The 15379-nt window shown below is 35.2% G+C and overlaps 2 protein-coding genes across 4 annotated transcripts in view; one reads left to right on the forward strand and one right to left on the reverse strand.

Annotated features, from left to right (window-relative positions):
* Positions 1-15379, forward strand: part of DIAPH2 (diaphanous related formin 2) — a 1060116-nt gene that overhangs the window by 214169 nt on the left and 830568 nt on the right. The window lies entirely within an intron of this gene.
* Positions 11276-12064, reverse strand: LOC128578519 (40S ribosomal protein S6). The gene has a single exon (XM_053581178.1). The coding sequence runs from the start codon at positions 12055-12057 to the stop codon at positions 11308-11310; it is 750 nt and encodes a 249-aa protein (XP_053437153.1). The 5' UTR covers positions 12058-12064; the 3' UTR covers positions 11276-11307.

Below are 15379 nucleotides of genomic sequence, written 5' to 3' on the forward strand. Positions count from 1 at the left end.
GCTAAACCTTAGCTTCATTAAACACCAACAAAACTGTCATTTGTTGTTATTTGGCTATCAGAAGTATTATGTTTAGAACATTATCTACTTATGATCCTAACTTTGGGATATGGGTTTCTGATTTTACGAAATGTACTTCCTGGGCATTTTTTAAAAATAGTTTTGACTCTTTAAGCTAGTATGTGAAGTGCAAGTATTAGTTTCAAAGTGTGCTCACCTGGAGGTGCTTCTTTTCCCTAAGATGCACAGTGTGTGTTTAGGACCAAGAATTAATGATACTGATTTTTCGTGATTGCTGTTAAAGATTTTCTTATTTCTGTTACTCACCCTAATTTATACTTTGCCTCCTTTTACTCAACCTTTTATTTGTCGGCGTAGAAGATACCTGGTAAAATCCTTCCTTATGTGTAATGAAGTTGCCAGAGATTTGAAATACTTTTGGTTAGAAAATAATTAGATGGTAAAAACATTGCAAGAACTATCTGTGAATAAATAATGACTCAATACTACTTGTGTTCACTTAAAACATACACAATACAGTTCTTCAAAAGAATCAGTCACTGTTTTGTTGTTTAATAGTTCAATAACCTTTTAATGCCTCTTCAAATGCAAAATACTTTTTTAGGAGAGTGTGGCCAAATAATTACAAGATCATCCATTTTTTTAATGTGACATTGGAGAGACTCACATATGACTTTTTCTCATTGTTTTCTACTTCTGTTTTAGAAGTTGAAAAACCTAGAAAAAATTATTGCTAGAGACCTTATGATGTTTCCTGCCTTAGAATCCATTCTGATTTCAACACTGAATTAGATCCTTATACTATTGACTGCTATAATAACATGCATGGTGTATTTATATAAAATTGATCTTATATCTGAAAAAGCATTTCTTTTTATTTAGTATAATGCCATCCAGAGATAGATCACCTTGCTAGATAATATTAATCTTTACTGAGCACTTACTATTTGCCAAACATTGTTCTAAGTGTCTTATATGCCTTAATTCACTTGTCACAACATAATGATGAAGTAAATAGTGTTTTTATTTCACTTTATAGGGGCCTAAACTGAGGCACAGGGAATTTAAGTAACTTTCCAAAGATTACAAAGCTAGTTAAGTGGATCTAACCCAGGTAATTTGACTCAAGGGTCCATTCCCTTAACCATTATGTGATACTTGTAGGATTATATTTAGAAATAAACATATCCTACATCAAGCGTACAAAGTGAACTCAGTGTGAGTTTAAAACAGCTTGCTATTCTTACAGAGGCTTAAGGGACCTGGTGCTTCCTGCTTTTTTACTAGTTGACTATTTCACTTTCCATGGCCCTTCATTCACAAGGAAAGCATAGAAAAGGAGAAAAATAGAAGTTCCTGTGTTTTACCTGTTTATTCCAGATTCTCATTTCATTGTATCTGCCTCTATATGAACTATCTGAGGTAAGAACTATTATTATATTTCTAATCAGAGTAATGGCTATATGTTCTGAGGCATACAGCACTCGAAATTATTTTTAAACATATTGATTTTCTACATTTACAAATGCTAAAGTAGTCATTGAAATATAGACTTAAAGTGAAAAATGTTTGGTTTGTGTGGTTTCTCAATTCTGAGATTAGGTAATGGGATAAATAAAAATTTTGCCCAGATTTTATTTTTTTTTCCATTCTGCAATGAGGTACAGTGATACTTTTTATTCACAATGATGTTCCCTAGAATGTACCTACAGAAGCAGGAATGTAGATAATTACGTTTTAGGTACAGATACCTCAGTATGTGTGGTTCCAGGGGCACATGGTGTGGTATTTGCATATAACCTCTGCATATCTTCTTGCATACTTTAAATCATCGTAGATTACTTATAATACCTAATAATGTGAAATGCTATGTATAGTTATTGTCCTGTATTGTTTAGGGAGTAATGACATGGAAAATATCCTTACATGTTTAGTATAGATGCAACCATCTTTTTCTTTTTGATATTTTCTATCCACGGTTGGTTGAGTCCATGTATAAAGAACAAATGGGCTCGGCACCTGTAGCTCAAGGGGCTAAGGCGCCAGCCATATACACCTGAGCTGGCGGGTTCGAATCCAGCCCAGGCCCGCCAAACAACAATGATGGCTACAACCAAAAAAAATAGTCGGGTGTTGTAGCGGGCGCTTGTAGTCCTAGCTACTTGGGAGGCCGAGGCAGGAGAATCGCTTGAGCCCAGGAGTTGGAGGTTGCTGTGAGCTGTGATGGCCTGGTACTCTACTCAGGGCGACAGCTTGAGGCTCTGTCTCCAAAAAAAAAAGAACACACTATAAGGAGGGCCAAATTTATTTTTACCAACATGAGTTTAAACAATAATACCAATAACCAAAAATAGGTAGTGTAGTCAAGAAAAGATTAAAGTAAAAATTAACTACAGCATACTGTAGTTCATGTCAAACAGTCATTCTATTTAATCAATTTGGTTTTGAACAGTATGTATGTGTTGGTACATTTGCTGTAAGAATTTTACGCATAAGTCACAGAGCATATCAATGATCATATTTTTTTGCTGTGGTTGTTAAAAATTTTTCATTTAGATTTTTTAGTATTAAACGAGTTCAAAATGTATATTACCTCTTTATGAAAGCCCTTAGACTGTCAACTATATAGTCCATTTAATATTCTAAACCTGAAATGTTAATTTATTTTAATTAAAATTTAATAATTTGACATAAAATGGACATCAGGGTTTTCTTCTAATTCGTTTCAATTCATCCTAACATCTTTTAAAATTTTACAGTGTGCTAGGCACTGAATGTTTCAAAAACCATTAGGAATGGTTCCTGTGCTTCTAAGCTTTTTCAAATGTCCAGTTGGTCAAATTTACTAACATTTTTTTCTAAGGAACATGCCTCTTGGGCGGTGCCTGTGGCTCAGTGAGTAGGGTGCCAGCACCATATGCTAAGGGTGGTGGGTTCAAACACGGCCCTGACCAAAATGCAACAAAAAAATAGCTGGGAGTTGTGGTGGGCACCTGTAGTCTCAGCTACTTGGGATGCTGAGGCAAGAGAATAGCCTAAGCCCAAGAGCTGGAGGTTGCTGTGAATTGTTACGCCACAGCACTTTAATGAAGGGCGCCAAAGTGAGACTCTGTCTCTATAAAAAAAGAAAGAAAGAAAGAAACATGCCTCTTGAAATTATTAAGTGACTATATTATTCTTTGGGATATATTCATATCTAGTTAATAGAAATTATATTGAGTGCAATGCTTTTAGTAGGTGTTTACAGTTTCTGTGAGGTTTTAGTTGACTGGTCTACTGTTGTCTTCATAAAAGTACTTTAAGGAATATTTGTTTCCATTCAACTCCTTGCTATTACAGTAAGAGGGAGGTAGGGTACAAATGGGTACTGCCTGTTGAGGGAATGATGGAAAGTTAACATACTGGCATGAGCTGCTAATCCTAAAGAACACTCTGAGGTCCAGAGTGAAGGAGATTAAATAGAAGGAGTAGAGTCTGAAATACCCCAAGGCTTAGAGCTCTGACTCCCCATAGTTTTCTTTTGCTCTTCCAATCCATCAAAAATGACTTTTTATGGACACTTTTAAAATAATTGAAAAATGATTTGTGACAGAACTTATAAATTCTGCCAATTGACCCGCTACTAAATTGACCCTTGGCTTCTCTCTGACTAGATCCCAAGTCCCTGCTATCAGAAGGAGTCCATAGCAAATGGAAGATATAGTATTTATTTATTTATTTATTTATTTTTTTATTGTTGGGGATTCATTGAGGGTACAATAAGCCAGATTACACTGATTGCAATTGTTAGGTAAAGTCCCTCTTGCAATCATGTCTTGCCCCCATAAAGTGTGACACACACCAAGGCCCCACCCCCCTCCCTCCGTCCCTCTATCTGTAGAAAGTTTTGGGTCAAAAACTGCCTTAATTAAATCTGAATCTCAAAACAATCCATTGAGGAGCTAACGTTTATTATCCCTATTATTATCCCTAAGTAATACTGGACAATTCAGAGAGGCTGAGTTACTTGCCCTTGCCCAAAAGATAGTTAAAATGGAGGAATCAAACTTTGACTCAATGGGAAAAAATATTCTCAAGCTATATATCCATTAAAGGGCTAATAACTAGAATATACAAAAACCACAAGCAAATCAGCAACAAAAAATCAAACAACTCCATTAAAATATGGGTAAAAGGTATGAACCGAAGCTTTTGAAAAGAAGATAGACAAGTGGCCAATAAAAATATGAAAAAATGCTTATTATCAGTAATCATCATGGAAATGCAGATTAAAACCACAATGAATATCACCTTACCCCTGTTAGAGTGCCTTTTATTAAAAAATCCAAAACAGTAGATTCTGGCATGGATTCAGAGAGAAAGGAGTACAACTTCTATGGAAAACAGTATGGAGACTTCTCAAAGAACTCAAAGTACACCTACCATTTGATCCAGCAATCCCACTAATGGGTATCTACCCAAAGGAAAAGAAGTCTTTCTATCAAAAAGACACCTGCACTTGAATGTTTATTGCAGCACAATTCCAAGATGTGGAATCAACTCAGGTGCACATCAATTCATGGATGGGCTAATAAAATGTGGTATATGTATCCTAGAGAGTACTACTCAGCCATAAAGAAGGATGAATTAATACCTTTTGAAGGATGAATTAATGCCTTAATGCCTTTTGCAACAATTTTGATGGAACTGAGACCATTCTCCTAAGTGAAGTATTTCAATAATGGAAAAAAAGAAATATCACTTGTACTCATTATTAAATTGGAACTAATGGATAAGCACACATTGACACATCAGTGGAAATCAAGCAGGGAGGTCAAGGGAAGAAGAGCAGTGCAAAAACCTATCTTGTGGGTACAGTGAACACTTTTTGGGTGATAAGCCATAGCTGTGACTTAAGCATTATAAAGAGGTTCATGTAACCAAAAACATTTGTATCCCTGTAATATTTCGAAATAAATAACAAAAGATTAGGTATTCTGGCTATAAGGCCAATCAGCATATTTTTATTAAATCATTCTGAAGTTACCTACTTTGTATAGTTTTTTTTTTTTAGATGTTTGAGGGGATGGGGATGGGAGATGAAGGAATACTAAAGTTTTGGCGGCACCCGTAATACAGTGGTTAAGGCGCCGACCCCATGCACCAAAAATGGCAGGTTCCAACCCAGCCTAAGCCAGCTAAACAGCAATGACAACTGTAACAACAACAACAAAAAATAAAATACTAAAGTTTGCTCAGTTGATGACACATTTATATATACTTTTCTCATGTGTAGGAAGTCAACTTCATAAGAAATTTTTAACACTTTATATACAAATTAACTATACTATTTAAAAATTATTGTGAGAGCATTTGTTACTTTTATATATGCCAATACTAGACAAAAGTTCTTATCTGTTGGTTTTTGTAGCTCACAGCCCTACTCTGGGTCTCCTTTTCAAGTTTTTAAACTTAGACTATCCAATTTCCTGTTTTCAACTCTTAGTTGTCTTAAGATAAAAAGAGATAACCCTAGGTTCTGTTGGTTCTTATATTAAAGAGAAATTCTTAATTTCCATTAATATATTCAAATACATTCACTTCAAATATGCCTATACAGTACAGCTAAATAGATTAACTTCTGTATCTTATTCTCTATTTTAGGACTTTACTTGTTAGAAATAACTGTAAAACTTTCTTAAGTATTATGAATATAAATAATATTTCTCAACCCATCTTAGAACATTTACTATTTACTATTTCTGTTATTGGGTATGACTTCTAAAATGGTTTAATTGCACTTCAAGACTATAGCATTTTATTGATTTTATTTTTTGAAAGCTGCTTTCTGTTTTGTAGTATTTAATGGAGAATAAGTCACCTATCACGTATGATATTGTACGTATATTAGATTTAAATGTTTAAGGCTTACTTTTGACAACCAAGTAAAGAAGATCTATATACTAGCTCTAGATTTATTTTTAAAATTGAAAAATTATGCTTTTAAAATTATTTTAGGTAGCTTCAATTTGTATCATAGTATACCAGCACTAATAAATTACTGGTGTCGTCTTATGTAGTATATGAAAATATTAGGTACTACAGTATTGGTAAAATTCTATTTGCCTCTATGGTTTTTATTCATTTTAACCCATAGTTAAGTCTTTCTATTGGTTCTAGATATTTCCTTTACATCACAATGGAAAATTCTAATAACATTATGTAGAAATATATGTAGAAACTTACAAAAATATAAATAACTTCATTTTTTAAACAGTTAAAGGAAATGAAGTAAAATGTGCAAACTAATGACATGCGGAATAAAAACTACCCAAATCTTATTTCCCTTATCTACCATAGCTTGTTCTAGTATGCACTTTATATAAACATACTCTGAAAAGAAATGCCATTAGTTGAAAAACAGGCAAACAAACAAAAAAATAAGTTTTTTTTTAATTGGTTGAGATTCATAGAGGGTACAAAGAATTAGGTTACACTTGATTGCATTTGTTAGGTAATGTCTCTCTCATAATTGTGTCCTGCCCCCCCACCCCCCAAAAAAGTCTTAACCAAATGGCAGGCATATAGAGTAGTTCCTTCTTATTCACAGGGGATAAGTTTAAAGACCCCCACTGGATTCTTAAAACCGTGAATAGCACCAAACCCTATATATACTATGTTTCTTCAGTTTGGTAACTGAGACAGTTACTACGTCATTAATGGGTAGGTGGCATAAACAGTGTGAACACAGGGACAAAGGGATGATTCCGGGGGGACAGAGTGGAACAGTGCGAGATTTCGTTACTGTTACTCAGAATGGCACATCATTTAATATTTTTGGACTGTGGCTGGTCACAGAAAATGAAACTAGACCCAGGGGGCTACTACAACACAATCTTTGGCTTTTAGATATATCTCAGATACATTCGAATTGAACATTGAAATGCTGGGTATTGTATAGCAGCTATCTTTTCTTTAAATCTAGGCTTCCTTTTTTAAAATTATGAATCTGATTTGCGTTACATTCTACATTTTCAATTTCTTAATTTTTATTAATATTCCATCTTCCTGTTGTTTATAATATCTTTTTGAGATAATTAGAAATTTATATCTTCTTCTTAGATTTTCTCTGAAATGTTGGTATAGTGTGATAGTTTTTCTTCATTTTATCAATTAGAGAAACTGTAGTATAACTAAATTCCTGATTGAACATATTTCATCCAAATTACAACTGAGAGTTGAGGTTTTAACTTTGGCATTAAAAACTCAAACATTCCTAATTCTATTGTAATACCCTTTAAATTAAGATTGGGTTTAGTATGTAGCATATGAAAGCAAGGGCTACGTAGCTTTCTGGTTTATAAATAATATGATCATATTGAAAAAGAAGTGCTTTGTTATATATTCATTTGTTGAGTATACATTTTTATTGAGTATTGTACAAACAGATATAGGGATATATAAGTTTGGCTTAATCTCTACCCGCATGAAGATGGGGAGACAAATGTAAAACCAATATTCATTTTAATCATCCTGAGTGCTTAAAGGAAACATTCAGGAGATTAGAGGTAACTTGGTTAGGAGTACAGGTAAGGTTTCCCTGAGGAAGGTTTGAGCTAACACTTTAATGAAAGATAAGATTAGATTAGCAAAGAGACTAGGAAGAACATTTTCAATATGGACAAATGAGAGCCTAGTGTTCCCAAAATATATGAGCAAAATCTAAGATGAAAGATGACCAGAGGTAAGAACTCCTATTATTTAAATACTGTGCATTTTCAAACAACTTGTAAATGACAACATAACAGCAGTTTTATTTAGAATTTTGATGAAAATTAACCTCAGTGAATCTATGGATATATTTTGAGTAAAGCTTTGGGGCATACATTGGTTCGGTATTTCAAATGGAGTATTGGGAAGGAAATATGTCTGCCAGCCATGTGTCAGTGGCTATTTTGATTAAGAAAAGAATGTTGAAAAACAAACACTGAACAAAAACTCATCTATTAACATCTGTAATGTGTGCATGTTGAGCAGAGGGGGAAGAGTTCAACACATGAAAGATGGTTATAGGGAGCCACTGTGATACCTAATTCTCCATGTCATTTAATAAGCAGACTAGCCATGATTGGGTGTCTGACCTGTTGACCCCAGTAACTCATAATTAAAGGGTTTACTAGGCAGTTTTCATCCAACAACAACTTTCAATGTATCTATTCTAGGTAACTATATGCTCGGGCCCTCTGGGTGATAAAAGGTGTTTCATTAGCTGCTTTCAGACACCCCAGTTCTCATGAGGTTAAATAAGTTATATGGCTGCTAAATGAGTTAGTAGGTTTAAAAATAGAATTCAAGTTTTCTTTTTTTTTTCTAGTTTTCTCTTATTGTGGTAACACTGTCTTTACAGTTTGCATTGTTTTTCCAGAAGCACTGATCTTAATTAGATTTGTATACTTCAAAAGAGTTGAGTATTTATTTGTCCTAATATTAAAAAAATTGTTCAAGGAGGAACACAGCAAGCTTTCTGATAATTCATAGTTGCCTATACCTACTCATTTGCTCTTTCGGCAAGTATTTATTGAGTATCTCTGGTGTGTCGTGTTGAGTGATGTCCTCAAGAAACAAAAAACATGGTCTATGTACTTGAGGAGTTTTCAATATTACCAGTGAAATGAAAGATCTGCACATTCTCACCAGGCATTGACCTAGAAAAAGCAAGTATCTTTTTAAATTCAGGGTTGTTTTGGTTTGGTTTGGTTTGGTTTTTAAATTAGGGAGAGATTGAAAATACTTGCCTTCATATTTATTTCATTTCTTATGTGTTCTGCATATGTAATCTGAATGCTTTTTGAGTGTATATGCTTGTTGAAACTTCTCTAAGTATACTTACATCATTTGCTGGTATACATTACTAAAATTTTTACAGGAAAGAGTGAATAAATGCACTTAGGAATAACAGATATTATGCTAATTTTATTATGTAGTTGGAAGGTGTTTTCCATTGGAATAACCAAATTTGTCTTTTAAAAGGCTGTCACATGATGTAGAAAAGAACACTGCATCAGGGTAGCCACAACACCTGGGTTCTATAACACCAGTGATATAGCTGAATGACTTTCAGCAGCACAGTCACCCTGCATGGACCATGTTTTCTTTGTTCTTTTCTTATCTACCCTATACATCACACACAGTTGTTATGAAGATTATACGACATACTATATATCAAACTGGCTATAAATGGAGTATTGGGAAGGAAATATGTCAACACTAGAAAAAGAAATGCCTGTCATATATTTCATATATGTGAAAATGCTTTATAAGTTATAACTTGCTGTATAATGTAAAGTACACCTATTTTATTAAAGCTAAGCTGTATGTTTATCCAGCAAAGGGAGTTAACCATGTGATTTTTATAAAAACCAGATCTAAATTTGTCCTTCTGTTAAAATAATTTATTATTGTGTCAAAGCAAATGTTCAGAGCAAAGTGTATACATTTAAGATTTCTTTTTTGTTGATGTAACAATGATGAAATACTTATTGAATACACAGATATTTAATAGTTATATTAGGTAAAATGACAAAACTCATTTGATTTCCTTTAAGTACATACCTAGATAGCTTTAAGTTTGTATTCTATTCATTGTATTGGACAAAATGACTCATGATGGACATTAGTCTTTATGCTATGTGTTGGACCGTTTCAGGCTTAATTCTGACTGTGAATACAGTGGTGAAAAGGGAGCAAATTGATAACCATGAGTCAGAATTTTGGAACTTGGTTGAATCTTCCACATGGAGTGTCCATAGATAATATGAAGGTACAAATAGAAACAGTGAGCTAGCATTTTATCTGGGCCATTGACAATATCCAAGGAATCTGCTCTGATCATGAGAATACAGGTACATGACCTTCTGTGCTTCTCAACAGACCTTTGGCAGAATTATGTTTCCAGGTGGTTGAGCAGGTTTGGAGTAAAAACCTTTGCCACACTTTGGGATTCACCATTCAGGAAATAGTATTCAATACCTAGAGGGAAAGCTTAGCATGATGCCAAGTTAGCTAGTGTTCAAGATAGCTTAAGCAGGGGATGTTTACCTGGACTCAGTCAAGACTTAGGACAGCAAAGCTAACTCTAGACACCACTTATAGACAGTAGAGGGGATCCTAAATATGTTGACTTCCCTGGTCCCAACTGAGCCTCTAGATTGGAGGTGTCAGTGCCATTCATAAACCTGATGGAATACACTAACAATGAAGCATGCAGCTGAAATGTGTCATGTATGTATACTTTTCTCAGTGTCCGTTGACTGATGTGGGAATTGATTGATATGACCAAGAAAAACTTGAAAAATACCTCTAAAGAAAATGAAACCCTGGGTGGTGCCTGTGGCTCAAAGGAGTAGGGCGCCGGCCCCATATACCAGAGGTGGCGGGTTCAAACCCGGCCTGGCCAAAAACTGCAAAAAAAAAAGAAAAGAAAAGAAAATGAAACCCTGTGTTAGAAACCAAAGAGCCTTAGGTCACATATGTTTTCATCTCATGTTCCAATTGAAGGTTGGAATTTTTAGACTTAGGAGGAAGATAAAGAATGTGAGTTGATGACTTTGTACCTAAATTTCTTAAATTTTCCCCTTCCCTTCTCCTTCCCCCCCCCTCCTCCCCACCCTTACCCCTTTTTTTCACACAGTCTCACTCTGTTGCTCTAGGCTACAGTGCCCTGGCATCAGCCTAGCTCACAGCAATCATCTCAAATTCTTGAGCTCAAGTGATCCTCCTGCCTCAGTCTCCCCAGTAGCTGGGATGACAGGCACCTACCACAACACCTAGCTAGTTTTTTTTTTCTTTTCTATTTTTAGTAGAGACGAGGTCCAACTCTTGCTAAGGCTGATTTTGAATGCCTAACTTCAAGCAATCCACCTGCTTCGGCCTCCCAGAGTGCTAAGATTATAGGCATGAGCTCCCACACTTGACCAGATTTTTAAAAATTTAAAATCTGTTATTTAGTAAAGTGATATGGTGTCAATCCCATTCCCTTATAACAATAATAACCAGTTGGAGAACACAATGAAAACGATCACATTCGTAATAGTAACAAAGTACAAGTTGATTTGAATAAAGTTAATAGGAGATATACATAATCTACATAAATAAATCTATGGCACTTTGAAAGCTATAAAAAAAGTAGAATAAATTGAGTAATTGTTCAATTTTAGATGATCTAAATAAAGACCATAATATATAAAATTTCTTTTTTTTTTTTTTTTAAAGATAAGAACTCATTTATTTGTTACTCAAAAACAATCCTTATTTTTGACTGGATTCAGACTTAGAAGTGGATGCTCTCAGAGAGGACAGCCTGCGTCTCTTGGCAATCTGTTCCTGGCGCTTTTCTTTGGCCTCCTTCATTCTCTTGGCCAAAAGTTTAGCATATTCTGCAGCCTCTTCCTTATTTTTCTTAGTACGCTGTTTCTTCAGAGCAATGCGCCGGCGTTTATGTTGTAAGACACGTGGAGTTACAAGACGCTGTATCTTGGGTGCTTTGGTCCTAGGTTTCTTACCTTCTTTGTTTAAGGGCTTTCTCACAACATATTGGCGAACATCATCTTCTTTAGACAGATTGAAAAGTTTGCGGATTCTGCTAGCTCTTTTAGGCCCCAGACGCCGAGGTACAGTAGTGTCAGTCAGTCCAGGGATATCCTTCTCTCCTTTTTTTACAATAACCAAGTTGAGAACACTCAGATTGGCATCCACAATGCAACCCCGAACAGATTTGCGCTTCCTTTCTCCAGTTCTCCTTGGTCTGTAACAGGAATGCCCCTTACTCAGCAGCAGGCGGACACGGCCATGGGTCAAGACACCCTGCTTCATGGGGAAACCTTGCTTGTCATTTCCACCACTGATTCGGACCACATAACCCTTCCATTCTTCACCCAGTGCGTCAGCAGCAACTTCTGTGGCCATTCGCTTCTCATAGAAAGTACGAAGTTTGCGTTCATCGTCCACTTCAATGAGTTTCTGGCAGCCAGTGGCTGGGAAGGAGATATTCAGCTTCATCCTGAAGTATCTCTCTCTCTTTTTTTTTTAATTTCTTTTAAAATGTATGTATTTAACATAATTGTAAGAAAATAAAAAGTCATTTTCATCGAATTTATTGAATTTAATCAGATTATTTTATATATGGAAAGGAAAACTGGAAAGAATATAAAATGCCATTTTGAGAACCAGGGGGAAAATTCTGATGGTGGAGAACTAACCCCATAAGAAGGTATAGCATGCTGGGCACAGTGGCTCACGCCTGTAATCCTAGCACTCTGGGAGCCCGAGGCAAGTGAATTGCTTGAGCTCAGGAGCAAGACCAGCCTGAGCAAGACTGAGACCCCTTCTCTACTAAAAGTAGAAAAATAACTAGCCAGGTGTTGTGGTGGGCACCTGTAGTGCAAGCTATTAGGGAGGCTGAGGCAAGAGGATTGCTCAAGCTTTAAAGCTTGAGGTTGCTGTGAGCTATGATGATGCTGAGGAATTCTACCCAAGGTCTTAGAGTGAGACTTTATCTCTAAAAAAAAGATAAAGCATTAAAATTTTAAAAGGAGATATTATAATGGCATATATATTTGTGTAAATAAATGAGAGTAAAAAGAAAGTCTCAATAGATTATATCTTTGAACATATATTTATAATAAATATATAATATTTATTTATAATAAATATAAGCTATGTTTTCATAAGGATATAAAATACTGAGGAAGAGACAGAGATTCCAATACCATTCATTGCCTATAAATCTGAAAAAAAATAGGTACATAACTCATATTGTACACCAAAATCATAGATTAAAAGTAAATACTAAAGTGAAAACTAAAAGTTTTGTAGTAATTCAAGTCACAAAAGAAAATATTTACAAGTTTAAATAAATAAATGCTAAACTGTATGGAAAGATATAAAAAAACAGTGTGAAAAATATTTGCAAGTTTATTACACAAGGGATTAATGTTAGTATCTGTGCAGTGCATACAGCACGTTGGAAACATTTAGGTTTTAACAGATCAATGTGCAGGAAAATAGACAATACACATAAGTGAAAATGAAGTCAGTAAAATAGGGAAAACTTTAATATACCAATTGAGAAATGCAAATTTCGAAAATGAGGTATCATTTTCTTTCTATTCAATTGGAAATAATAAAAGCGACATTACCTAATACCATGAAATTTGCACATTACTGAGTTGTGCTGGTAGTATTAAATCAGTCTGAAAAGGAATTTGACAGAATATTCAAAATACTTACACCCATCGACCCCAGTGATACAGTACTTTAGAGAATTTATCCTAAGGAAATTATCCAAGAGAAGGAAAATGTGTTTCTTTGCAGGGTTGTTTATAGTAATAGAAAATAAGGGTGGCAGAAACCTTAATTCCAAGAAGAGAGAAAGGCTTAAATTATTGGCCACGCACTCAGGAGAGTAGGTAGGCATTAAAGTGACTTACACGCATGCATATGCTGTGTAGAAAGTGAAAACATCCTTCTGATACAATGGTTAAGAGAAATTCCAATGGTATGAAATATGCTTTCAACTATGTACAATGTAAGCCTGTAATCAGATGACAATGTAAACTCTAGTTTCTGTTTGTATTCTCCCCAAACATTTTGGGGGGAAATAGAAAAACTGAGAGTGGCATAGATTTCTAAGAATAATGTTGGGAATACTAAAGTATGCTGCTAATTAATAACAGTAATAACTTTTATTGATCACGTTCTCGGGACCAGGAACCACTTTAAGTGTTTTGCATGTATTTTCTCATTGTGAAATATTTGAATGTTGAAAAAGGAGGTTAAGGCAGGGTATATTTGCTTCCAAATCATTGAGGGGCTCTGATAGAATAGCACAATTAGAATAGTCTTCTTTTATTACTTTTGGGGGTTAAAAAATCTATTATTAACAATGTTTAAATTACTGGGAAACAGATCTTGACTTAGTCCTAATGAAACAAAACAGCAACATACTTGTTTCTCCCTCTGCAGTTCTCCACCTTGGGAAACTGAAACTGTCATACATCCAGATGCCTAAGCTGGAAGCCTGCCCTTCATTCTTGCTTCTTTCTTTACACTTCCTCATTCTCACCTTCCAATCTGTTACTATGACTATTGACTGCAGCTCCTAAAATATTTTCGAAACTCATCTGCCCTTCCCCATTCCCACTGTCACTTTTCCTACTTAGGCCACCATCCTCTTCGTCTAGATACAATAGCAGCCTCCTAACTGGTCTCCTTTTGTTCCATTCTAGCCTCACTTTCTTCCGCTCGCTACGTACATCTAAACATATCACTTCCCAGCTTGCAAATCCTCAGTGATTTCACTTTGCTGGATAAAGTCCAAGTCCTTTAAGGGGCATTTAAGGGTCTTCATGCTGTAGCCTATATTCATCGCCCCAGCAAACAAATTCATTCTCTGTCTTCTTCTCCCTGCCCTTCCCTGTCACTCTTTCAGTAACACAGACACAAGTATACACAAAAAGACACCCCCATGCACCCACAGCTATGCTCAACTTCTTTTTTTTTTTTTTTTCCGTTCTTCTATTCTCTCCTATCACTGAGTCTTCACTGGTGCTATGCCTTCCACCTGGAACTTTCTTCCTTATTTATTATCCAATATTGCCTGACCATTTCCTTATGCTCTTTATTCTTATGTATCCTTCAGGTTTCATATTAGACATTCCTTCTTTTGGGAAGGCTTTCAGATATCTGGGTTGTGTCCTCCAATGTGTTCTCCTACCATTCTATGCTATTTTCTTTATTTTTATATTACTAAAAATAGGAACCACCTGACTAGAACCCTGTTGTCTACTTGGTTTATTACCATATCCATGGGGGTTAGCAGAGTGTCTGGCACACAGTAAATGCTTGATATGTTTTCATTGAATGAATCTGTATGGTTTTGACCTAGACAGAGTAAACTCTGTGAGATCTGTATTTTTAACCTCAAATATGAGCACCATCTTCCTGGTCATCATATCATTAATACCAAGCACAATAATAGAAATGAATTAATAACTCGGTATTTCAATGAATTACTCATTATAATAGTGACACTTCATTGAGATTAATGAGCATTCCCTCTCTAATTTCCTTGAAGGCATCGCCTATCTTATTCATCTCTGTTTTACCTATAGTACCTAACATCGTGACTTACATACATGGGTCATTATGAAAGTTTTGAGATACACAGAAGTCAAGAAACGTAAAATCTGTGTGGATGGAAACAAATGAAGCCTCTTAGTGACACCAATAAGCCAAGCAAGTTGAAACTTGCATGGGTCAGTCAGAAAGGGCTCCATCCTGACTGTGTTTTTTGGAAGTAAAATAATGGATCATAACATAG

Source organism: Nycticebus coucang, chromosome X (assembly GCF_027406575.1).
Source record: "Nycticebus coucang isolate mNycCou1 chromosome X, mNycCou1.pri, whole genome shotgun sequence".
NCBI classification, from domain to species: Eukaryota; Metazoa; Chordata; class Mammalia; order Primates; family Lorisidae; genus Nycticebus; species Nycticebus coucang.